This window comes from Onychostoma macrolepis, chromosome 20 (assembly GCF_012432095.1).
Source record: "Onychostoma macrolepis isolate SWU-2019 chromosome 20, ASM1243209v1, whole genome shotgun sequence".
Taxonomy (NCBI): Eukaryota; Metazoa; Chordata; class Actinopteri; order Cypriniformes; family Cyprinidae; genus Onychostoma; species Onychostoma macrolepis.
This window is the reverse complement of record NC_081174.1, coordinates 22,063,017-22,087,583: the sequence shown is the minus strand read 5'-3', so window position 1 is coordinate 22,087,583 and position 24,567 is coordinate 22,063,017. Positions and strand designations below refer to the sequence as shown.

Below are 24,567 nucleotides of genomic sequence, written 5' to 3'. Positions count from 1 at the left end.
TTTTCCGGTCAGTTAATGAACGATAGCGTAATTGTGTATGCAGACATTGTGTAAGGCTTTATCTAATTAAAAGAGTAGGCTGATACGAGTTGAAAGGAAAGTTTTTATGCAAATGACCATTAAGTTCTTTTAAAAAATATATTAAATTAAATTACAGCCATATGAGTACAGTTTCATATATTTTAATATGAGTTAAATATCCTATAATTGTTTAATATATTCGTTCTGTTTTTATTTTCCTTGGTAAGGACAGCAATCAGTTTAAATTCATACACAGGTTATATATGAGAACAGAGAGAAAGCAAGATGATAAACAATAAAAATACATTTAAACCATTTGCTCACTCACACATTCTGAACAGACAGGGACACCTAGTGGACAATAACACATTTGAGACTCAAGGAAGAAAAATATTATCATATAAAAACAATGGATGTATTGTGCTTTGTCCGTCAACATAAAGTTATTATTTTATAAAGTTATGATAATCTTTTATTAAAGACATGATAATAAATTAACTTTGTATGAATCACTTCAAGTCGTCTATGTAGCTATCACAACATTATCCAGTAGATGGCCTTATGTGTCAAGCTTCATTTGATTCTTGTGTTCTCCTTCATGGCTGTCCTTCGAAAAGAGACACAGCTGGAACAGAATAATGTTTATTACACCGATTTGTGTTACACTGTATCATGTTATTAATAATAAATTATAATGATCAAATATTTTCTGGCACATATTCACAGAGAGTATTTTACATTCTTGGTTAGGTTAGTTTAATATAAAAGCACAATATCCTATTTAAGATTGATATTGAAAGTACATATGAGCTTACTTGGTGTGCTTCTATGGGATCTCTGTGATGCACGGAGCCCCTCCTTACTCAGTCTGGGCACTGGAGGCCTTACAGGACCAGGACGTATCCCTGCATTCCATTGGGAGGTCTGGGAAAGTCTCTTTATGGAGTCCTTGTTAGCCGGAAGTGCTTCTAAGTTCTGTGCTGCCCATTGTGGCCTGTTTTGGTTTTGCTTTCCAGCTGCACTGAGATCCAAGGATAAAAACATCTAGGAACATGTACAAAAAAAACCTTAATTTCTCTTATATTTCTAACATAAAATGTATAAATGTTAAATACAATGTCTGTTTTCTTCCCCCAGCAACACAGTGCCCTCTTTTTCCTCTGTGCAGCACATTTCCATGATATCCCACATGTAGTCTGATTAGTATGCATGATGCCTCTTGGTTATGTTGTCTCTGGAGAATTCTTTGCATGCTGCTGCTGCTGCTGATGATTTGTATGAGAATCAACAGCACAGTCACATGACAATCATATTAGCTTACCAAAGATTTGGCCTTGCGCAGCTTGTATGTTGAGTGAGATGGTGCTTTCATAGTGCTTTCCTGTCTTATTGTAGCACTTTTTCCCTTTATCAGTCTGTAGAGATAAAGACAGCTAAGCATTTTCTGCTGTAGTTGTGCTAATAACACTTTCAGCATGCACGTATACAGAATAAAATGCACTAAAATAGTGCAGCATATCATTTGGTCACATAATGTTTTTTGACATTTTATAACACCTCAGAATTCTAATATAATACTGTGTATATATGTTTAATTTTTTTTAAATGTTTTTGAAAGTTATGTTATATCTTTAATGCTCACCAAGGCTGCATTTATTTCAAAACAGTATACAATATTATGCAATAGTATTACATTTTAAAATAACTATTTTCTATTTTAATATATATTTAAATGTAATTTACTCCTGTGATGCAAAGCTGAATTTTTAAGTAGCCATTACTCCAGTTGTCAGTCGCATGATCCTTCAGAAATCATTCTAATATGCTGATTTGGTGGTCAAGAAGAATTGCTTATTGTTATTGTAATATTTTTTTTGTGTAAATCGTGATATTGTTTCCAGATTCTTTAATGAATGGAAAGTTTAAAAGAACAACATTCATTTGAAATGTAATATTTCTGTAACAATGTAAAAGTCTTTACTGTCACTTTTGATCAATTTGATGCATCTTTGCTGAATAAAAGTTTAATTTCTTTGAAAAAAAACTTTCTGACGGTCTGACCCCAAACTTTTGAAAGGTAGTGTATCTATGTGTTTGCAAAACAAAACAAGTTGTTCACTTACACTTTTCTTGCATGGTCAACTGGGTCAAGGTTATCCAAGTAGTTAAAGCGTATTGTGTCAGTGGGATGCCTGTCTGAGTCTCTCCACGGCGGAAGACCTTTGGCTGATTTCACCAAGCCATTCCCATCTTTACTCTTCCCATGGAGACTCGAGAGGACAGATTTCAACTCCCTTTGACCGTTCACAGGAAGTGACCCCTCTATCTCACTGCCAATTACTTTTACCTCAGGGATAATAAACTCTTCCTTCACAGGCGCCTGGAGAAAGTGGAAAATGTGCGCCACAAAAAATTACATTTATTCCAATAGATGAGGCTCTAAAGCAGCCTTTTAGCAACATCTTACCTTGGGCCTGCTAATATGCAGCTCGTGCACTGTCTCTATGTAATGCCTCTTCCATACACCTTGTTCAAATGGTGTTGGAGTAAAGGTTATGCACCAGCCTAGTTTCAGACATTTAGGCATCCACAGTTGGTCAAGCTCAACCAGGTTTTTCCAATGCCAGCTCACCTGCAAATTAATATATTACAGAAAACACTAATGTTATACACATAGTACTGTACGAAAGTTTAGGGTCAGTAAGATTTTTACATTATTATTAATACTTTTATTCAACACAGATGCACTAAACTGATCAAAAGTGACAGTATCAAGACATGTATAATGTTATCAGTGTTAGTGTATTTGCACACAGTACGAATAGAATACATTTAAATGTGCATGTAGAAAAGTGTTTTTATTCATGGCATCAAAATATTCATACTATACCATTCCAATAATGTTTATTCATTTATTTGGTAAATTTAACAATGGCACACACCTGAGCACATCTACAGAGGCTTCGGGGGTCAAGGAATGAAAATATATAGAGTGATATGACCCTGGGAAGTACCCTAGTGAGGTCAAGAGACTCCTCTGGTACCCAGCTGCTCAGAGTCTGTCTGAGATGTTTCAGCTGGCCAGCAGAGCATCTGGAGAAACAGTCTTGTAGCACCTGTTTCCGCTGGCTATCTGTCCACTTCTCAAACTGGGGCAAAGAGGAAGAGGGCTTGAGCATATAATCAACAGAGCAAATAACAAAATCAAGAAACTGTGAAGTGTTACCATAGCATTTTTTAAAGTAAGTGCATTTCTTACCCACTTTCCAAGTAAATTTCTTCTCTCTTCAAAAACCTGCAAAAGTGTTCACATTTGACATGAAACCTTCTACACTGTAATATCACAAATATCAATGTTACAGTAGCTTCTCATGTTAAACAAAGCAGAAGATCATATACTATATTTTTGGTTCCTATACATGAGCATTGGAGAGCTGATGATTTAGAGGTGTCCAGGTACTCAGTTTGGTCTGCATTTTTGTTCTGGGAGCTTGTGGCATCTTTCACTGAAATTCAGACGTTTGAGATTCAGCTCCTAGATAAACCTCAATCATATTAGGCACCGCAATATTAAGAGCACTTATCAAAAATACATACCCATGTTAAGGCAAAAAAATGTGCTGTGATTTTCATACTAGCAACAACAAAATGGCCTAGTTGTACAGTGCAATACAGTACAAAAGAGATAAAAATCAAACATACCATGTAATGTCAACCGGAAATAGTCATGTTAGCTATCATAACGAAACCATTAAATGTTTACAGATCCGATATTGATGGTTTTGCTCTTCCTGCTCAGTATAGTTTACCAGTCTCCATAGCAATCACACTCTCTCTCACTCTGTCCCGCCTCTTTCCAAACACTGGCTATGTTCGATTCGCAAATGATTCGTTCTTTTGAATCGGATCTTTCAAATGAATTGTTTGGAAATGAAATGGTTCACCAATGCTCGTCTAGGATTTGACTGATGGGACGAAACACGAAAGTAAATTAATTTATTAACCGAATAGCAGAAATGTTTTATATATATATATATATATATATATATAATTAAGAAAAAAAAACATTATTTTGTAGTTTATAGTTTTACATTCATTTGTTTGTTTTTATCAACATGATGTTTACGAGTTGACTTTATTAAACTGATTTTTATTAATATGTGCAAACACTTTTTCATTTGAGAGATGTAAATTAATTTTAGTATTGTTTAATGTAAATGCTAATTATATTTGGGAACTAAATGTATTCATGTTTTTACTAGCAGAATTGTGGTGGCAACAAACTGGTTTGAGGCACGAACGGACTATAAACATCCTTAGTAATCGAAAAAAAAAAGTATCAAACATTAAACGTTGTTAAAATACCTCGCCGCGACCACGCGATGACGTAATTACGTCGTCATGTAAAAGAATCAACGACTCATTTCGAGCCGATTCTTTGAAATAAAACGACCAAAAGAACCGAACCGCAAAAATCAGTCGGACTTCCCACCACTAAACACACCGCCCCTCATTCCAGGCAACCACAAATCAACAGCGCCAACTTCATTTCATTATAGTGCCGAGACGCTCCTTGCTCCCAACGGCCCCTGGCCATTGCAGCGATGATATCCGTGGATAACCCGAAGCCGTTAATATGATTGCACACTGAATGTGTTTTTCACGCTCAACCCAGAGACGTAAGTTCTATTATGCTTTTATATTGAGTGAGAGCAATATACGTCGGCGCGTCATCGTCAAATGCGCGCGCCCGCACAAATCCTCAAACCTGCAGAAAGACACACAGGGCTCGTATTGTTAGAGAAGCGGTGTGGAGACCCACACGCGAAATATCCCTGCTGGAGAGGGTAAGAACGACTTTTTATCATTGCCATAATTAATTTAGTATGGAAACATGTTTTAGTAAAATTAAGAACAATACTCCTAAAAGTACAGCAGACACCTATTTTGAAGGTAGTTTCTTTACAGCGACGCTGCTACACGCCTCGATAGACAGGGGCTCATATGGTCATAAAGGAAAGGGTTATCAGTTATTCGCCTTTATTTTGATAAAAACGCGACAGTTTTTACATTTAACATATTGTTTCATTGAGTTTGTTAAAATCAATAAAAAGGATAAAATGAAAATCATATTTTAGCGCAGGGCATTTGTGATGCTAAGGTTTTTTTTGTTTGTTTGTTTGTTTTTCAAGTTAAATGTATAAATACTGAGGTGTGTCAGGCATATAAACCAGATCAAGAACACAATTAAAATAATTTAGCAATTTTTCATTTTTGTGTAAACCGCGTCTCTTGCTGTGAACATCACTTTTTATGTTTTATGTTGACAATCTTGAAATAATCGCAGCCTGCGACTGGGCACAGGCACTACAAAATATATCTTAAAACTAAAACTACATCAATAATGGGTTGACTGTTTTAAAGTGATTGAATTCCAGGTATTAAACTATCACTGCTTAATTTTTTAATTGTTATTTATGGTTGCATTTAGACTGAAAGCATGGAACATAATTTGATTCTGGACAAGGTAATATTGCGTTTCTGAGATTATAATGTTCCGTTTTCTTTTGCACTGAGTACATAGTTACATTGAACTTCCCCCTGGGTAATACACTTATAAAGCATCTTTTATTTACTACCAGTATAATATGGCAGTGCTTTTGATCCTGCATTGTTCACTTTGAAAACATTTCCCACGCCTTAAGAGATCTCCAGAAATGTCACCCCATTCATGAATAATTCATGTTAGCCTGTTCATTTCAAATGTGACATTTGATGCTTTTTCTCCCACAGATGCACATCTTATAAATGCATGGCAACCACAGTCGTACCTACACTGGGTAGTGGACATGCACTGAAAAGCCCTAGATCTGGCACAGCAAAATGGAGCAGCACACCCTATCTGTACAATTTAAGTCTGGTGTCAAGCAACAGATAATTAATGAGGGAATGGCGGAGCTCAGATTTTCTTGATACAACTCTTTCTTTGCAAGTCACAGCACAGACGGACACGCCATGGATCTCCTTTGGATTCTGTACTCCATGCTGACTGTATGTATGGCCATCAATATGGAAGCTACCGGGAGCCATAGCATGTTTACCTGTGAGCCTATCACATTAAGGATGTGCCAGGGCCTCGCCTACAATACCACCTTCATGCCCAACCTTCTGAATCACTATGATCAGCAGACCGCTGCTCTCGCCATGGAGGTAAACCACATTACAATAAATGATGTGATCAAATTACATTACATTAACCTAAGACTAGTGTAATCATAATGCTCTAATAACTGCATGACCTCAACAGCAGTCAAATAGGTGTGTGTATATATACACACCCCACATCTATTATATGTATGTATGTATATATTTCAATATAACACAAAAATCAAAACAAGGATGGACTACAATTAAACAGCAAGAGGGAAAAAAAACACTTTAAAACAAAGAAAAGCAAACAAACAAACAACAACCACAACAATAGTAGCAAATATATATAAAATAATATATTAATTATACAGGACTCCAATGGCAAAATATGTAAATATTGTTTTTAAACATACACATTATCAGATCTGGATTATATTATAGCATTAAATTTAAATTTTAGTAAAATAATAGCACATAGATGATCAGTGTAATAACAGTGGATAATAATTTATATAGACTTGTGTCAAAGGGGTTCATGACAGGTCCAAAAAGAAATTCCAGGGTTTATTTTTGAGGCTTTGTTGAATATTCCATGTGAAGTGTGTCATTTATGGTTTAAATAATTCAAATGTTGGAGGTTGTTCTTTTTTCCAGTTTATTAGGGTACATTTCTTAGATGCATATGAAATCAGACCTGTCTGTATAATTCTTTCCTAAATAGAGAGAGCAGAGAAATAATAATAATTTTTTTTTTTTTTTTTTTTTTTTAGTTATCAAAAATAACCAGGGCAAACCCTTTACCATGGATCACTTTAATATGCAGGTTTTCTGTATTTTCCCTGCAAGTAGCAATAAATGCAAACCATAAATGTTTAAATGCATTTGTTTAAAGCGTATGTACTAATAGCATCAAAGATTTGTCATTTTGATTTGACCCAGTTCTTTCTTGTGCCCTGCAGATAATTCAGATCACATTACAGAAATGTTTAAAGGGAAATTAATCTTTAATCTGTCCTACGGGGATGTTTGCTATATTTTTATTTCTGAAGTATCTTGCAGTTTTAACCAATTTTTTGGTCCTCTTTTGCGTGTGGCTGTGACAAAATAAGCATCTAATAACTATTTATGTAGCAAGGTTGCTTTACAGCGGCTTGCTAGTGTATGCCACAGTGCTTGATGTCATGAGCAGTTAATGGTGCTCAGGCGCGTTGTTTATTTTGATTGTTCTGTAATCTTTGTATCTGCAGCTATAACGCCTGGATTGATTCGAGCCAATGGTTAATCCTCTTTTCCCGGGACGCTGTATTCAGCTGAGCCCAACTGAAAACAGCTGCATTAGCTTGTTACAGCAGCCAGTGTATCTGTTGAACACACACCGCACTGTAAACGTTATCTAAAACCGGCTGTCCTCAGTCACAAGGTTTTAACTTATTCACTCCAGTCCTGCCCTAGTATAATAGAGGGAAGGGACAGGAAATTAAAGAGATAAAAAGAAGAAATAATGGATGGAGTTGAGCTGAGGCAACCCATCTGCTCATCCTCTTGTACATTTGTGTGGAAATGTGGAGTTACATAACCTTTTGCACTGTAACCAGCACAAACACACACACAAAGTGATGATACATTTTAAACCCACTACTGCACAAAGGATTACAAGATCAGTGTAGAAATACATTCAAATGCATTTGAACGATAAACACAATTCACATGTAACACTCTGCAAATATATTTTTCAAGCATTGTATATACAAAAAAAATATATATATATTTATTTTATAATATTTTGTTTAAAAAATATATAATTTATTTGTTTGTTTTATATATTGTTAATTTTATTTTATAATTATTCTTAATTATTTATATTTAATTTTTTTTTTATGTATTATTATTATTATTTTTTTTTTTTTTCAATTAATTTGGATTGCAAGAATGAAAGGATTTTATTTAAATTTACTTATTACGTCAGCACTTCTTGGCATGATTTCTGCATTTGGAGGTAAATTAACAGAAAAAGAAAAGCCAAATGAAAATGTAAATGTGATTTTATTGATGAATAGCTTTTACTATTTTTACAAACAACTGACATCAATGACTAGAAGGTGACAGTTTAAGCAGCAATTAGTCTACTCAAGAAAACCAGACTAAATCTTTTCATGTCATCAGTTCTAAACCATTTCTTTCTTTCTGGCATCATGAGGACACATGAAACGTCCTTGCTTTCAGAATTCAAAATCACTGTCGGACAGTGGCAGCATCTTGCTCTGAACTCTGGGTAACCTCATTTGTGAAGTGGGACAGTTGCCTACAGGGATGGTTTCTGGGATTGTTGTGGTTGCATGCGGTAAAGGGAAGGTTCAGGGAGCATTTGAACTGAGCTTGCAAAGAGAATGCTGGGTAAATCTAACAATATTAAGCATTTCAGGTGCACTGATTGATGTAACTTGACATCTAGTTAATTTCAACTTCCTCCCCCATTTGTCAAACATGTGAAGATACATGACCTTGTCCTCGTGTTATTTTACCATGGCGTGGTGATCATTAAGGCCACTCTGCAGTTGTAATGCAATCTGGCAACTCAAATTATATCAGCTATGCATTGTTTGGGAATAGGGTTGCAAAGGGGTGGAAGATTTCCGACAAATTTCCGGAAGTTTTCCCGGAAACTTTCCATGGGAACTTCGTCTGGGGAACTTTGGAAATATTCCAGATTTGAAACTTACCAGGAATTTATGGGAATTTATGGGAATTAATTGGAAATTTATAAAACTGAATCTCATACAAACATAAATATATATATTTCTTTGATCATAGGCTCACTTGCATGCAAACTAATACAAATTTTAAAAATGACATTTTTGGGGGGGAATCTGTGATGCTTTTTTCAGGATTTATTGATGAATAAAAACTTATGAACAGTTTATATATATTTTAAAACAGTTTTATATTTTCTAACAATATAAGTCTTTGCTACTACTTTTTTAAAATTAATTTAACACATCCTTGTTGAATAAAAGTATTCATTTATTTCAAAAAAAGAGAAAAGATACTGACCCCAAACTTTTGAATGGTAGTGTATTGTTAAAAAAGGATTTCTATTTTAAATAAATGTGTGTTTTTAAAAAAAACCTCTTTATTCATCAAGGAATCCTGAAAAAAGAATCACAGGTAGTAGTAATAATAATAATAATAAATATTAAGCAGCACAACTGTTTCCAAAATTGATAATAAATAAGCAAATTAGAATGATGTCTGAAGAATCATGTGACACTGAAGACTGTAGCTTTGATCACAGAAATACATTATATTTTAAAGTATATTACAACAGAAAACCATTATTTTAAATTGGAATACCGGCAATACTGCGCAATATCACTGTTTTTTTTTTTTTTTCTGTATTTTTGATTAAATAAATGAAGGCTTGATGAGCAAAAGATATGCAATGTTTAAAAACATTAAAAATAGTAATGTGTCCAAACGTTTGACCAGTACTGCACTTCTGTATGATAACAGAAAGCTTGCTAGCAGAAGGAGCATCACAGCTTGAGCTATATAGCACACAGCCTACCTCATAAACTGTCTAGCTACTGTATAAACACTTTTTGGTATTTACTAGTTAAACGTGAATCTCGTAGATCAAATATATTTTGAATATCAAAACTTAGATGTAGTCTTTGGGCTCAAATGCAGAAAGTGCGGCTTCAGAGAAAATGAAGGGGAATCCCCCTCTTAGGTGACTAGAGGGGATTGTGTGTGGGGGGAGGGTCATTTTTAGACTTTTGTTTTATTATTATCTCAGCTAAACGTTTGTTCAGTCAGTGTATTTGTTTTACTATGGTATAGCCTAATTTAGTTGCACAGTATATTACACACAGCACAAGGAAGTTTTAAACATTTTTTTGTAATATTCATGTAATTTATATGAATACTTGCCAAGATGGACATTTTGATATTTTGTGTGCAGGATTTAAGAAATGATCTGTGCATGTAATGGTAGATAAGCACAGTGCATGTAGGGGGCGTGGCCTCGATAGCCCTGCAGTAAGCAGTGTGCTGTGTGCGATTGAGCAACGTGTAGAGTAGAAATTAAACTGAAGTTGCATTAAATCTGGTTGTTTTAACCAAGATTATGCTGCAAGTTTTTGTTCTCAACCACATTTAAGTTCCCAGTTCCTGCAATTTAGCAAATTTCCAGTTTATTTCCATTAATTCCCGTGAATTCCCATATATTCCCGTTAATTCCCATGGAAAGTTTCCAGTCTTGAAAATTCCCGGAATTTTGCAACCCTATTTGGGAATCATTATTTTTAGATATTTATGAGAGGTGCTATGACTTTTGTAAATGATCTGGCCAAAAAAATAAAAATAAATGGGTGAAAGAAATTCTTAGATATTATTTTGCATAATACAAAAGGGTTAAACAGGATTGTTTATATCATTGAAAATATATATGTTAGCATAGAGCATTTATGCACATTTATTAATGCATTAACCTTTAGGACAGTGTTTTTTGGAATGGCGGGGTTGACCATTATTTCCCATCCATATCTTCTTCTTCTTTGTCCCTTCCTCTTCTGTCGGTTTCTCTTCTCCACTCCCTCCTCTCTTTTCATCCCTCCCCCCACACAAGGTACTGCGGTTGCCAGGGAAACGGATCCCAATTGTATTGCAACAAAAGAGCAGGCTTTCTCTCTCAGGAGGTGGTCGTCACTCGCACTCTGACCTCTCTCCCTCAAACCGGCCCGTTTATGCATCACTGGTTGCCATGGCAGTGCAGTTGAATTCTGTTAAGTGAACACTGCCTTAAGTTAAATAGTGACCGGTGGAAAAGGGAAAACTAACCAGAAGGGCATATGAGAATTTATGTATTGAATTAAAAATAATAATTGGTCAGAATGCTTTGAGGACGTGTCCTAAACTTCGTTATCAATGAGCAAGTGGGGGCTCACTGAGAAAGGCATATGTACTTTGGATTTATGAGGGAGGAACTAAACGTATTTACTTGTGAATGGACATATTTAAAAGGTCAGGTTATAGGTGACTTAGAAGTTCTTCTGTTTGCCTTCTTGTTTTTCCCTTTTCTTTTTGCAATTTGGAGAGATCTAAGAATAAATCAGTAAAATACACACTATATTGGTTGGTATTGTTTTTTTGTTTTTTTTACTGTATGTGCTATTTTTACATTTAGATTACCTTTGCAGTCACCACTGAATGCTTTACTTTTTTTTTTTTTTTTTTAAATATTGTTTTTAATAGTGTTATTGCTGTGCCTTAATTCAACTTAAAATAGTTGATTTTATTGTTAGCTTGTTTCATTTATTTATTTATTTGGTTCTGTTTAGTTATTTATATTTTAGTGCTGTCAAACAATTAATCGCGATTAATTGCATTCAAAATAAAAGTTTTTGTTTACATAATGTATGCGTGTGTACTGCGTATATTTATTATGTATGTATAAATACACACACATGCATGTGTATATATTTAAGAAAAATGTTATATTTGTATATTAAATATGGAAATATTTTCAGAATATTTACTGTATGTGTGTGTATTTATACATGCATAATAAATATACACAGCACACGCACATATTATGTAAACAAAAACTTATTTTGGATGCGATTAATCACGATATATAGCATTTGAAGTCGCCAACTCGAGGAGCAATATTATTATTTTATAGTAATTATTAGCATTTTTAACAGCCAAACACTATGAGTTATATTTTTTACATTATAATTATATACATTATTATAGCATTTTTAATTGCCAAACCCTAGGAGCAATGTTATTATATTTGTTTGTGATAATTGCATAAATTATTAGCATTTTTTAACAACCAAACCAATAGGATTTGTTTAAATATTATAATTAAAAATAATAAAAATTGCTGCGTCCTTAGTTGCTACAGAAGTGTCTTGGAGCACTAAAAGAATTTAGGGCTTAAAAAGTCCCTATCAGAAATAGAGAAAGCTATGTGAATTTAATTGAGAGTATAAATGAGTCCTTCATCAGTGGAAAACTGACACGCAGCAGCTCTCTAAACATTGAAAGTGAACTTGCTAATCTGTGTTTTCCACTATATTTACAACCCATGCATGTGAAACACACAGGTCCAGCCATATTACAAAAGACTTGACCATGTTAACTTCCATATATTTTGCTCCTGGGGATTTTAGTTTCAGACTGTATGAAGTGCTTCCACATCTCCCATAGATATTGTAAAGCATGCCAGCTGTATGAAGCATTTACTCATATATAATGCTTTGAAGCACATGCTCTCTGCCCAAACAAGAAGCAACAGTCACTGTGCCTCTTCTGCCTTCAGCATATTCTGTATCCCTGTATGTTTTAAATATCCATAAATAGCTTTCTGCGATGCCCTTAAGAAACACAAAGGCACTGGAATGGACATTGATGAGTAGGAAGTGTATGTTTGCCCTTAGGACAGCAGTGAACGAGATGCACACATTTGAGTTCATCAGATCATACCATTGCATGTAATGTGGGCTGACAGCCATGATCAGATAATGTTTTTCACCAGATCAGCAAATAATGGCACTAGCTTTATTTTTATCTTGCTTAAAAGCCAGAGTGTGTCCACTCAATTGAGCTCAGAATAGTGTAAGACATGTCATAAGACCTTCTGTACCGACTACAACCGCAGATGCCAGTAATGATACATCAACAACTGTGAAGTCGCAACAATAAAAGTCAGTCACATTCAGCCTTTATGTCATTGTCTATAGTTTTACTTATTGTCCACAAAATATTATAATGATAAAGTTAATTTGGCCAGCATTAGAAGCTGTGTGATGAAAACAAGCATTTTTTCCACATGCTTTTATGGTCTGATGGTTAAAGCCGGTGCTCTTTGGTGTGTCATGTTAGCGGCACATCTCAATGGTATATGCTGCGTTAAATATGGATTAGGTACTTGGAAACGATTGCTGGATTTAGATGCTTTGTGTCAAAATGGGCAAGCATAATATCCATCCTAATCCCTTTTTACAGACATTTTGGGTGGTAGCCTAGTGTGCTGGCAGTGGCTGAATGCTCTCTCATTATGGATATGCATTATACATCCAGTATATATAATAAATGTGTTGGACTGTTGCAGTCATTTTAAGGCTGGATGGTTTTATTTGCCAAAGTAAATAATGGTAACACTGTTGTTAGCGCATAAGACCATTTCATTGGATTTAGCCTAAACGCTTAGGTAATTTTCTACATATTAAGTGAAGAATTGGTTGTTTAGGAACATAATGAAAGTCATCATTGCATGTCATTTTAAACAAATTGCATTTTTAATAGCGAAACATAGTTGTATATATTTATATAAGCCATTTTAGCATTTTTAACAACCGAACACTAGGAGTTATATTTCTTTATATTATAATTATCTACATTATTATAGCATTTTTAATTGCCAAACCCTAGGAGCAATGTTTTTATATTTGTTTATGATAATTGCATGAATTATTAGCTTTTTTAACAACCAAGCAATAGGAGGTTTTTTAAATATTATAATTATGTAAATTTATTATAGCATTTTAATAGCCAACCACTAGGAGCAATATTATTATTTGTTTATATAGTAATTTAGCATTTTTAAACCACCAGAAATGTATATTTCTTCCTACTTTAATTATATAAATTATTATAGCATTTCTAATAGCCAATCCCTAGGAGGGAATTTATTTATTTACTTACTACTTTTTGTATAGAGATATTGACATTTTCTGACATTTTTTCTTTTCACCATTAGTAATTGCATAAAATGCTTAAAAATAAAATACATAGCACACACATCCTTTTACTTTTTTCTAGCATGTTCATGTAGGCTCTGAATGATTGTAAGTTTTGGTCCTTTTTTTTTTTTTTTCAACACAAGCGGTGTCAGAACCCCCACCCGACCATCACAAAGGCCCTTACTCTGCAGGGGTGGGGGCGTTATTGTCTATCTGTCTGGTCCTGGGTGGAGTCTTTTTCTTTTTCCCCCATGGGATTTGCATATTTATGTCCGGCCCCAAAGCTGCTACTAACTCCCAGAATGCCTCATGGTGTAAGTGGGCCTCAGCAATAAACAGCATGTCTCCTGCCTCAAACAAAGGCCTCCTCAGAGAGGTTGCATTACAGATCCAATTTTAATTCTCATTTTTCATAAGGATGACCGAGTGACTGATAAAAAAAATAGGGAAGAGTCAGAGACGGGGCCTGATGGGTTTTGTTCTTGCTTCATTGAGCACTAAAGATGCTCCTTCTGATGTTCTCAAGATGACTGGAAATGGTTTGTCAGATTTCCAAAAGTCATCAGTGATTAGTTTTTATACGTTACTAGATTTGAATTTCTTTGTCAGGTGGTAGGCAAAAAATAGCAGCATGTTTTTCTTGAGTGTTTATTTTTAGCTTTATAACTACAGCTAATTATCAGGACAAACGGTAATACCACTATCAGGACATGGCTTTTATTTGGGATTTTACTGGGACGTCTGGTCGCCCCGTGTTTAACACACCGGAACAGGGTCACACGGGATAGAAAACAATAGTATTAATAATTATACCCATGAGATCAAAATTACAGTTTTGTGCTTTGAGGCCATCTATGTGCATAATGTACTATACTCCTAAAAAAATTAAAAGCATTCACTCTTAACATTTTCAGTCTTTCTCTGGAGAGAAAATAGAAAAATATTGATGACTCATGTTGGACTGTATAGTTTCCACTTGATGGCCGCCATGTTGAAATCACATTTGCAGTTCAACCAAGTTATTAAACACAAATAAAAAGAACTTATCTTAAACTTCAGCAAATTTCAGAGAACGTCACCACAATGTTGCACCTGTCAATCTGAAAGTAACATCACATTTATGGGTTTTTAAATCTGGAGTGGACAGACAAATGAAGGGAGCAAAACATAAAATATGAAATTAATAAATGTGTATGCAAACAGTCAAATAATAAACATAGCCATACTGTTAGGAAGAAAGATTATTTATTTATTTACACATTAAAAATAATTTAAAATGTAAATAAAATTAGAAATATAAAATTGTGTATTTAAAGTTTTTTATTATTATTATTATTATTATTATTATTATTAACAAGACTATTTTCTGTATATTTTTTTGTCTGTCCATACAGCCCTTTCATCCCATGGTGAACTTGGAGTGCTCTACTGAAATTCGCCCATTCCTGTGTGCCCTTTACGCACCCGTTTGCACCGAGTACGGCCGCGTGACCCTGCCATGTCGGCGCCTGTGCCAACGTGCCAAGAGCGACTGCTACAAGCTGATGGACATGTTTGGGGTCAGTTGGCCAGATGAGATGGAGTGTAGCAGGTACATGATCACTTTCATTAAGTTCTGCTGTTCTTTATTATGTGATATCATATTCTGAAATGATACTCTGTCTCCTAGGTTTCCAGATTGTTATGAGTCTTACCCCCGAGCGATAGACCTGCTCCCGAGCAGTGACGGGACGGAGGAATCTCCCTCATCGGTTCAGCGGGACTACGGCTTCTGGTGTCCACGAGAGCTGAAGATCGAGCCTGACTTGGGTTACTCGTTCATGGGTGTGCGTGACTGTTCGCCCCCCTGCCCAAACATGTACTTCCGCAAAGACGAGCTCCTCTTTGCCCGCTATTTCATTGGCGTTGTCTCCATAGTCTGCCTGTCGGCGACGCTTTTCACCTTCCTGACCTTCCTCATCGATGTTGGCCGTTTTCGCTATCCTGAGCGGCCCATCATCTTCTACGCGGTCTGCTACATGATGGTGTCCCTGGTCTTCTTCATGGGTTTCCTGCTGGAGGATCGCGTGTCATGCAATGCAGCGAGCCCGGGTCGTTTCCGCGCCTCCACCATCACCCAGGGCTCCCACAACAAGGCCTGCACACTGCTCTTCATGACACTCTATTTCTTCACCATGGCAGGAAGCGTTTGGTGGGTCATCCTCACCATCACCTGGTTCCTGGCGGCCGTTCCCAAATGGGGAAGCGAAGCTATCGAGAAGAAGGCTTTGCTGTTCCACGCCGTGGCTTGGGGCGTCCCGGGAGCCCTTACTATCACCCTCATGGCTATGAACAAAATCGAGGGCGACAGCATGAGCGGCGTTTGTTTCGTGGGGCTCTATGACCTCATGGCTTTGCGCTGGTTCCTCTTGGTGCCTCTCGCATTGGATGTGGTCGTAGGTGTGGTGCTGCTGTTAGCGGGCATTGCCGCTCTGAATAGGGTCCGGATGGAGATTCCCCTAGAGAAGGAGAACCAGGACAAACTGGTGAAGTTCATGATCCGGATCGCCGTGTTCTCCGTCCTGTATCTGGTGCCTCTGCTGACCGTCATTGGATGCTATCTGTATGAACAGAGCCACAGATCAGTTTGGGAGACCACGTGGGTACAGGAGCGCTGTAGAGAGTATCACATCCCCTGCCCTTTTAAGGTAAGAAGATATGGTGTGAAATACTTACACTAGAAGTATCTTATGTTGTTCACCAAGACTGCATTTATTTGATCAAAAATACAGATAACCGTTTTCTATTTGTATATGTTTTTAAATGGAATTTATTCCTGTGATGGCAAAGCCAAATTTTCAGCAGCCATTACTCCAGTCTTCAGTGTCACATGATCCTTCAGAAATCATTCTAATATGCTGATTTGTTGCTCAAAAAATGACACTGACCCCAAACTTTTGAACAGTAGTCTATGTTCATATTGTCCTTAAAATAAGCAATTGTTTTAGCATATATTTTTAATGTGAACTTTGTACAGTCTTACTAGGAAAAAAGATTATCTACACCAAGTCAGAACCATTCATGATGTTTGCTCTGACCTCAAGTGAATTTATACCACTTTGCTTGTTGTGAATAACTGAAGACCTCCACAGTCTCCTGCCTACTCTGTCCTCACTCTATGTTAGAAAAGGTTTTAGTGTTTAAAAAATGTATTGTTGTGACTAAGTGGTCACTGTAAGATAAGGGTGGCAAAATTACCAAAATATTACATCACGATATGAGATCATATTTTATTTCACGGTAATGAGAAATATTTCGGTAATTTCAACAGCTTCAAATCACTTGTTTTTAAACCACAATGCTTAAAAATGTGTGCAAACGATAAGTCTTTGTGGCCAAACTTGTGAGCTTCATCCAGGGTCATTAATGAATGGAAGCTCAGGGTAAATACGCCGTCAAAAGTGAAACAAATCCCAGAGAAAATCTAAATATTTCATTTTAGTTTTTTGGTAACGTGGTGTTTTCCTTATTTATACTTATGCATTAGACATAAAACAATGTCACGAGGGTGTAAAATGCCTCTGATTTGCAGATTTTGTGCATCTTTCAGACACAGGATTCATGATTTCCAGCTGCATATCTCTGTAAAACATACAGCAGCTGCTGCACTGTGAATATATCTCGTGTCTAACATAACGCAAACAAACTGAAGCATAACTAAAAACTAAAGACTGCCATGGAAAGTTTCAGCTCAGTAAAAATCTCAGTAATGATGTTTATCCATATATATATATATGTGTGTGTGTGTGTGTGTACATGCCTGAGGCAGCTTGGGATTGTTGGATTGGTTTTAATGAGGCCTTGTTTACTGCCGCAGCTTCTGTTCTGTTGTGGTGGAGCAAAAAGGACAGTCGTGTGTCATGTTAATTCTGTAACAGTACTTCATGAAGAGCAGATCTCTAGTCACAATGCAGTAACTGATGACGTCATACAGATTTGGGCACCTTAAAAAATATATAAATCTATTTATGTTATATTGCATTATATATCAAAATATTATCAAGACAGGCTGACAGCATTCAGAGCAGAAGAAATGCTCCATCTAATGCACTGAGAGAGCGTATGTGTATTAGATAAAGAAGAGGACAGACATTTGTGTTGACTGCAGCTATGTTTATGCCGTTGGCAATTGTGCAGCGAGCTGAGATAAAGCACTTCCCATCCACACAATCGCACGCACACAACCCAGGGCTAAACTGACATGCACAAATACGCTTACGCACACACTGCATGAGGTTATGAGCAAACGCCAAGATCTGCAAGGGAAGGATGTTCCTGCATGTTCTGATTACAAATCAGGTTTCACCTGTTCTTATGTTGCATACTAAGCAAATGTGTGAGAACCAATCTACTGCTGTTGTCTTCACAGGTGGAACAGACGAGCAGGCCGGATATCGCCTTGTTCCTCATCAAGTACCTGATGATGCTGGTGGTGGGAATCCCGTCAGTGTTTTGGGTCGGCAGTAAAAAGACCTGCTTCGAGTGGGCCAGTTTCTTCAACGGGCATCGCAGGAAAGAGTGAGTTTCGTGTAATGCTTGGAGAATTTATACCATTATTGTTTAGGCCTACAGTGCAATGTTGTTGATTTCCGAGGAACACAAACTGATAAAAGGCCTTGAAAGTCATTTTAAATCGAGATGTAACAATATTAAAATTCTTGCAGATTTTATTTATTTATACACTACCTAAATACACTTCCGTTCAAAGGTTTGGGGCCAGTATGATTTTTTCATTAGAAATCAGTACTTTTATGCAAGGGTGTATTATGTTGATCAAATGTGACAGTGACCGATTTTTATCTTAAATTCTGTTCTTTTGAACTTTCTATTCATCCTAAGAATCCTCAACAAAGCATATCATGGTTTGCACAAAAATGCAATTTTTACCTTGATAATAAATGTTTCTTGAGCATTAAATTAACATATTAGAAGGATTTTTAAAGGATCACGTGACACTAAAACCTGGAGTAATGACTGCTGAAAATTCAGCTTTGACATCACAGGAATAAATTATATTTTAAAATACATTGAAATAGAAAACATTTCTTTTAAATAGTAATAATATTTTACTGTATTTTTTGCTTTGGTGGTGAGCATGAGAAATTTCTTATAAAGCCATTTAAAAATCTTACTGACCCTAAACTTTTGAACGGTAGTGTAGTTATTTAATTAATGTAATATCATTTAAATACTACAAAATACTACTATAAATTTCATTATGAAATATTTATATTCATTTTGAGATTTGCTAAATATTACATTTATGAAATTATAAATGTTTTTAAAGATTCATTTTGAGTGAGCTTTAAATGATGGCAAAAGCAATCTAAATTTAAAAATACAGAAAATGAGCATAAACAAATAAATATCAAAAATGTAGTACCTAGCATCATCCATTAACAGAAATGGTTCAGATATATATATTGTGTATCTGCCACATGCAAGTAGCCACAGGAAGTAATTCAGTCATTTTGATAAAATTCCTATTATTTGTGCATAGACCTAATGGAGGACATGAAGTAGCCACAGGAAATAGTTCAATAAGTGTGTGCTGTCTCATAGGGGTTAGTGTAAAGGCTTCCTCTCCACACACCCCTGTCCCTTATATCAGAGCATTAACCTGCTCTCCCTCCCCTTGTCCCACCCCCTCCTCTTTTGTTCATTTCGACTCCTTTATGCCCTCTGCCTTCCCCCTCTCTCTTCCTTCGCTCCTCTGTCGCTCCCTCCCCACTTTGCCTCGTTTTTCCCCCGTCTCTTCCACCCTCAGCAGCACGGTGCACGAGAGCAGGCAGGTGCTGCAGGAGCCCGACTTCACTCAGCTCCTCCTCAGGGACCCCAACACTCCAGTGGTGAGGAAGTCTAGAGGCACCTCGACACAGGGCACCTCCACCCATGCCTCTTCCACGCACCTCGCCATGCTGGACGAGCCCCCCAGTGCTAGCACCAGCCGCGCGGGCAGCATGCGCAGCAAATCAAGCAGCTTCCACGGCAGCCTGCATCGCTCCAGAGATGGCAGGTGAGGCATCCCAGTTATAATTTAATCTCATGAGTAGGAATTCAGACAGAGGACTTTTTTTTTAGCATATTTGGCACAGATTTTTGGGGATCCTGGAAATGCAAATTAGTAAGTGTATTTAATAAGACATGCAAGAAACAGGAAATGCAGGGACTTGGTTATGCAGTTAGACTGTTTAATAAACAGTCATGCAAAAGACAGATGCATAATAATAAAGTTGTTTTAAGAAAACCTTTACAAATAATGTTCACAGTGGTCATACATTGTGGGCTTTGAACCTACAACCTTTCAATTACTAGCCTAGATATCCCAAATTAATGTTGCCGTGAAACGGATGTAATGAAGAAAAAACTGTGGGGTGAGGACTTGCTTCTACATATCCGTTGTTAATTTTGGTTGGAGTTTGAGATGTAGGTGTTGCACACAAAAATCAATGTCGTTTAATAATTGGAGAAGTCCGACCGACATACATCACCAGATCAAGTGACATTTTGATTAAACATTACAGGGTTGAAAAAAACTATTTGAAAAATAAATAAATGAATAACTGATAAATCATTCAAAATAGGATCTATAACATGTACTTACAAAATATATGGCCTGAATTTTCAAACGAATAATAGCGCCCCCCAATTGTGCACAGCTGGGCGAAACCCACATCTGCCTCCCTGATCAAAGATCTGAACATCACTGAATCTCTTTCATTATGTTTCCCATCAGGTACACAGCTTGCAGTTATCGCGGCGTCGAGGAACGTCTTCCTCACGGGAGCACCCTGCGCCTTAATGATCCGCTCCAGCACTGCGGCGTCAACCGTCTCGACAGCCATTCACGCCACGGCAGCCTGCAGCGCCTGGAGAGCCAATCACGGCACAGCAGCGTGCGAGACCTCACCATCACAGCCATCCAAAGCAGCCCTGGCAACGGCATTCACCGTGTCATAGAGGAGGATGCCACCAAGGCGTGAAATTTCACATGGCAGCAAATAGAGACCAATTGAGTAAAGAGAACATGGACTCTTGGCACAAACTCCTCATGATGGATGGCACAGATACAAGTGTGCCATGTGCGTTTCCTGGGGATTGAACCCATGACCTTGCAGATGTTAGCATTTTCTACTACTAGTTGAGCTACATGAACAAAATGGACTTCTTGAATATATTTACTTTAAGACTTTCAATCAAAAGTTGTAAAGTTCAGTTATGGACTATACCAAACACTTGAAATCTTTTGATGTACACTACAATTCAAAAGTTTGGGATCAGTACTTTCTACAGATTTCTATTTCAAATGAATGCTCCAGATCAAATAAATGCAGCCTTGCTGAGAAATAAACCCACCCCCAAACTTTTGAATGGTAGTCTATGTATGTACTGTTATCTTTTCTCAAGTAAAATCTGTGTGGAACCTCTTATTAAAGGGTTCCTACAATAACAGGGTCAAACATGAGGGCTTATGATACGTCATAATTTTGTGATGTATCGAGGCACTTGCTGTTTTCTATACTCCCATGATTTAAGCTTTTCTGAGTTGTTACACTACAGATGTGGTTTTGAATGTTTCTTTCCATTGTTTGTTGCACTTTTGACCGTTTTGTAGAACAGAGCTAGTGATGAATAAAGACATCTCCGCACATTTGCGTTAAATTTAAATAGACAATACAAATTTTGTAATTTACTCACCATTGTTACATTTCAAACATATGTTCTTTTTTTCCTGTGGAAGACAATAGGAGATGTTTAGCAGAATGTACAAGCTTCTCATTTCCATACAATGATAGTAAATAGTGATCAAGGGCTGTAAAGTTACAAAAATGTCAAAAAGCACCATAAAAACAAATGACTCGATTGCATTGCAAGTCCTCTGATATTTGTGGGGGAAAAAAGAAAAAACATTTAATTCAGTCCATAATTGTTTCCAGTGCCAAATGTCCTAAAGTTGAGGGTGAGAAAATGGGGAGAAAAAAAAAAAAAACGTTTTGTGTGAAATATCCCTTTGAAAAGCATCAAGAGCTGAATTAAAAAAAAAAAAAAAAAATGTCAGTCATTTTAGAATAGATAGTGTAGGCATTTTTCAAATGGAAATTGGCATATCCTTTACAACCAAGCTCTTCTCTGTTGAGTTTTAGCACTAATAACAATTAGTCAAGTCATATTCGTGACATTCACCGAAAACTGTGAAAAGCTTTTTTTTTTTTTTTTATAACATGCTCAGAGGTCCTGAGTGCTTTATGTACAAAATAAAACATCACTCTCAAACCATTCATATCCGTGTGTGTCATTTCCCTCCGTTTATTGAATTACATCAGCATCAGGTTAATATAGTAACGTCTCCATATATGCATAGTGGCCATTTTATCCAGTCTTTGATTGACCTTACATCTGTGCAAAACGATTCCTCATTGCTTGAAGTGATATCCACCGTTGTCGAGTGAGAAACAAAATACAATGAAACATATGGAATTATCAATTGACATGCAAAACTGTACAAATGATTACAAAGCATTATCCTGAAAAAAGAATGAACTGAGACGAGAATGAGCACATATAAATGTAATGTCTAAGAAGTTGCTGAAATGCAAAGACATTTTCATTTTACTGGAGGTCTCTAGGTTTCCACCCAAATGTCTTTTTTCCATTGCTGTTGCTTACTACAGATGAAATGATACTACAAAACAGAGAGCCAATTTATTGTAAACCCTTTAACAAATTAATCAAACGAACTGAGTTTCCCACTTTATAGAAGGAATAGAATCTGGTGCAGAAATCAAGTCGTGAAGCCTGCATGAGGCGGGACTGTGCAACTCGTGATTCAATCAACTGCAAACTGAATAAGGAACAAAGTGAAGCCTGTGTATGCCATGCTTACTAAACGTGTGACTTCTGAGAAGTTTTAAACATTTCTTTTTCCTCGGATGGAATAAATGCCCTTGGAACCACAAGAAACGCTATCTGACAACTACATAATGACAAATACATCCTGGCACCGTGGGAGCAGATTCTTGTAATAGATTTTAATGGTAAAGTGTAACCTTACATTTAATAGCAGTGGTGAATGTTTTAACACTTAACGGGATAAAATTACTGAATTATCCATGAAAAAGTTTTCTGAAAATACATTTTTCCAAGGTAGAAAGAGCCAAACTATGTGGGTTAAGCAAAGTGCGTTGAGTATTTCCCATAGTGTAACATTAGACGAAACCATCCAGGAACAAAACCAACTGTCTTTTGTCTGTCTGCAAATCTCAGATTACATGTTGAACCAGTTCCACAATTTGGATTTAATAGTTTCTAGATTGCAGAAATATGATATTTGTATGCAACCTTGCTGATATTTGTACAGTTTCGGTCAATGCAAGCAAAACTGAGACCAAACATGATGCAGATTTTATAGTTAAAGCACACTTGCAGTGAAACAGCTTGGCCTGCGTCTCTTAAAATTCCTGTTTTTTAAAAACAAAAAAGAATTAAAATACACAAGGCAGTATCGTCTCATAAACCAAAAATAAAAGTCTAAAAGAAATGACGCAAATGAAGCTTTTTAAATGGTCTTGGCGCGAGTATATTAAAATCATTTTTTAAAAATAAAAGCAATGAGATTTTTTTCCACATAGTTTCTCTCTTCAATATTTCCTTATTATATATTATACTATACTTTTAACCTATGTACATTACAGGTCATGTTGGCTCACGGAAGGTTCGGATTACGTGGAGACTGGCGATAATGACGTTGTGTCAGAAAGCCTCTATAAATTCCTACAAATCTAGGACAGGAAGCGATAGGTGAGGTCGCCTGATATCTGCGTTCTCTCATCCATTTAGCTGAAGTAACAAACGAATCACTGCACACATCACTTTTAAAAGCAAATAAAAAATATACATCATTGCATTTTTTAGTGGGATTCTATAATGGAACCATCATTCCCGTACGGTCCACAGCTGAAGAACAGAGTGAGGGACGTGACAGTATTTTCCACCTTGAAATGGCTGAATGATAAATAAATAAAAGTTCACCCCTAACCCGGTCTATGTACAAACACCAGTCACATTAACTTCCACTTTTTCCTCCAATCAGCTTCTGCGGGTCCTGGTCGCTCAAACATACAAACTCTCGTGTTGGTGTGGGTTCTCCTTTGTACGTTCCCCAGTGGTGATCCTTTATGCAAATTAAGTGGGAGGGGCCTGTAGTGCCTGGGTGCGACTCTATGGGAGGGGCAGACTCAGAGTTTGTTGTGATTGGCTCATTGTTGAGTCCATCATGTGTCCCACGTCGTGCGGTCTGTGCTCTCCAATGAGAGGGACTTTGTCTTGTGCGGGGAGGCGGGGCTTGGCGGGCTGCTGAAGGTGGAGCTGTTGGAGGCAGTGGAGTGCCGGGGCGAATCAGAGTCCTGAAAAACAAAACCCGAGAAATATTGTAAGAACAGAGATGCTACGTACAGAATTTAGGAATCTTAGAAAGTAGCTACTAGTATCATCTAGCCCTAAAGTTTTCCTTCGAATAGACACGAGAAAAAGACGATGGACATATGAAGCCTTTAATTACATTATCATTTGCAAGTTTGGGGTCAGTAAGATCACCAATGCTGCACTT

General features: G+C 36.7%; 3 protein-coding genes across 13 annotated transcripts in view; 1 reads left to right on the top strand and 2 right to left on the bottom strand.

The window, feature by feature from the left end:
• Positions 1-64: 64 nt before the first annotated feature.
• On the bottom strand, positions 65-3,919 carry fbxo16 (F-box protein 16). 4 transcript variants are annotated; one of them, XM_058755591.1, is made up of 9 exons: positions 3,619-3,919; positions 3,421-3,527; positions 3,281-3,316; positions 2,964-3,170; positions 2,489-2,653; positions 2,145-2,401; positions 1,343-1,436; positions 837-1,065; positions 65-646 (listed from the first exon to the last, which is right to left on the bottom strand). In XM_058755591.1, the coding sequence occupies exons 1-9, from the start codon at positions 3,620-3,622 to the stop codon at positions 618-620; spliced, it is 1,128 nt and encodes a 375-aa protein (XP_058611574.1). In that variant the 5' UTR covers positions 3,623-3,919; the 3' UTR covers positions 65-617. The 4 variants fall into 4 exon arrangements, with proteins under 4 accessions (XP_058611574.1, XP_058611578.1, XP_058611575.1 ...); XM_058755595.1 differs by having other exon boundaries at positions 3,441-3,527; positions 3,619-3,918; XM_058755592.1 differs by having other exon boundaries at positions 3,441-3,556; positions 3,724-3,918.
• Positions 3,920-4,490: 571 nt separating this feature from the next.
• fzd3a (frizzled class receptor 3a) lies at positions 4,491-22,160 on the top strand. 4 transcript variants are annotated; one of them, XM_058755171.1, is made up of 8 exons: positions 4,492-4,868; positions 5,513-5,548; positions 5,815-6,231; positions 15,317-15,513; positions 15,592-16,609; positions 18,331-18,479; positions 19,729-19,977; positions 20,698-22,157. In XM_058755171.1, the coding sequence occupies exons 3-8, from the start codon at positions 6,037-6,039 to the stop codon at positions 20,942-20,944; spliced, it is 2,055 nt and encodes a 684-aa protein (XP_058611154.1). In that variant the 5' UTR covers positions 4,492-4,868; positions 5,513-5,548; positions 5,815-6,036; the 3' UTR covers positions 20,945-22,157. The 4 variants fall into 4 exon arrangements, with proteins under 4 accessions (XP_058611155.1, XP_058611154.1, XP_058611152.1 ...); XM_058755172.1 differs by lacking the exon at positions 5,513-5,548 and having other exon boundaries at positions 4,491-4,868; positions 19,732-19,977; positions 20,698-22,160; XM_058755169.1 differs by lacking the exon at positions 5,513-5,548 and having other exon boundaries at positions 4,492-4,700.
• An 84-nt stretch (positions 22,161-22,244) lies between these two features.
• The window catches only part of cdc42bpab (CDC42 binding protein kinase alpha (DMPK-like) b), a 60,659-nt gene continuing 58,336 nt past the window's right edge, over positions 22,245-24,567 (bottom strand). For all 5 annotated transcript variants that reach the window (XM_058755165.1, XM_058755164.1, XM_058755163.1 and 2 more), the window contains one exon: positions 22,245-24,364. In XM_058755165.1, the coding sequence (XP_058611148.1) occupies positions 24,233-24,364 (132 nt within the window). In that variant the 3' untranslated portion in view covers positions 22,245-24,232. The remainder of the gene's footprint in view (positions 24,365-24,567) is intronic.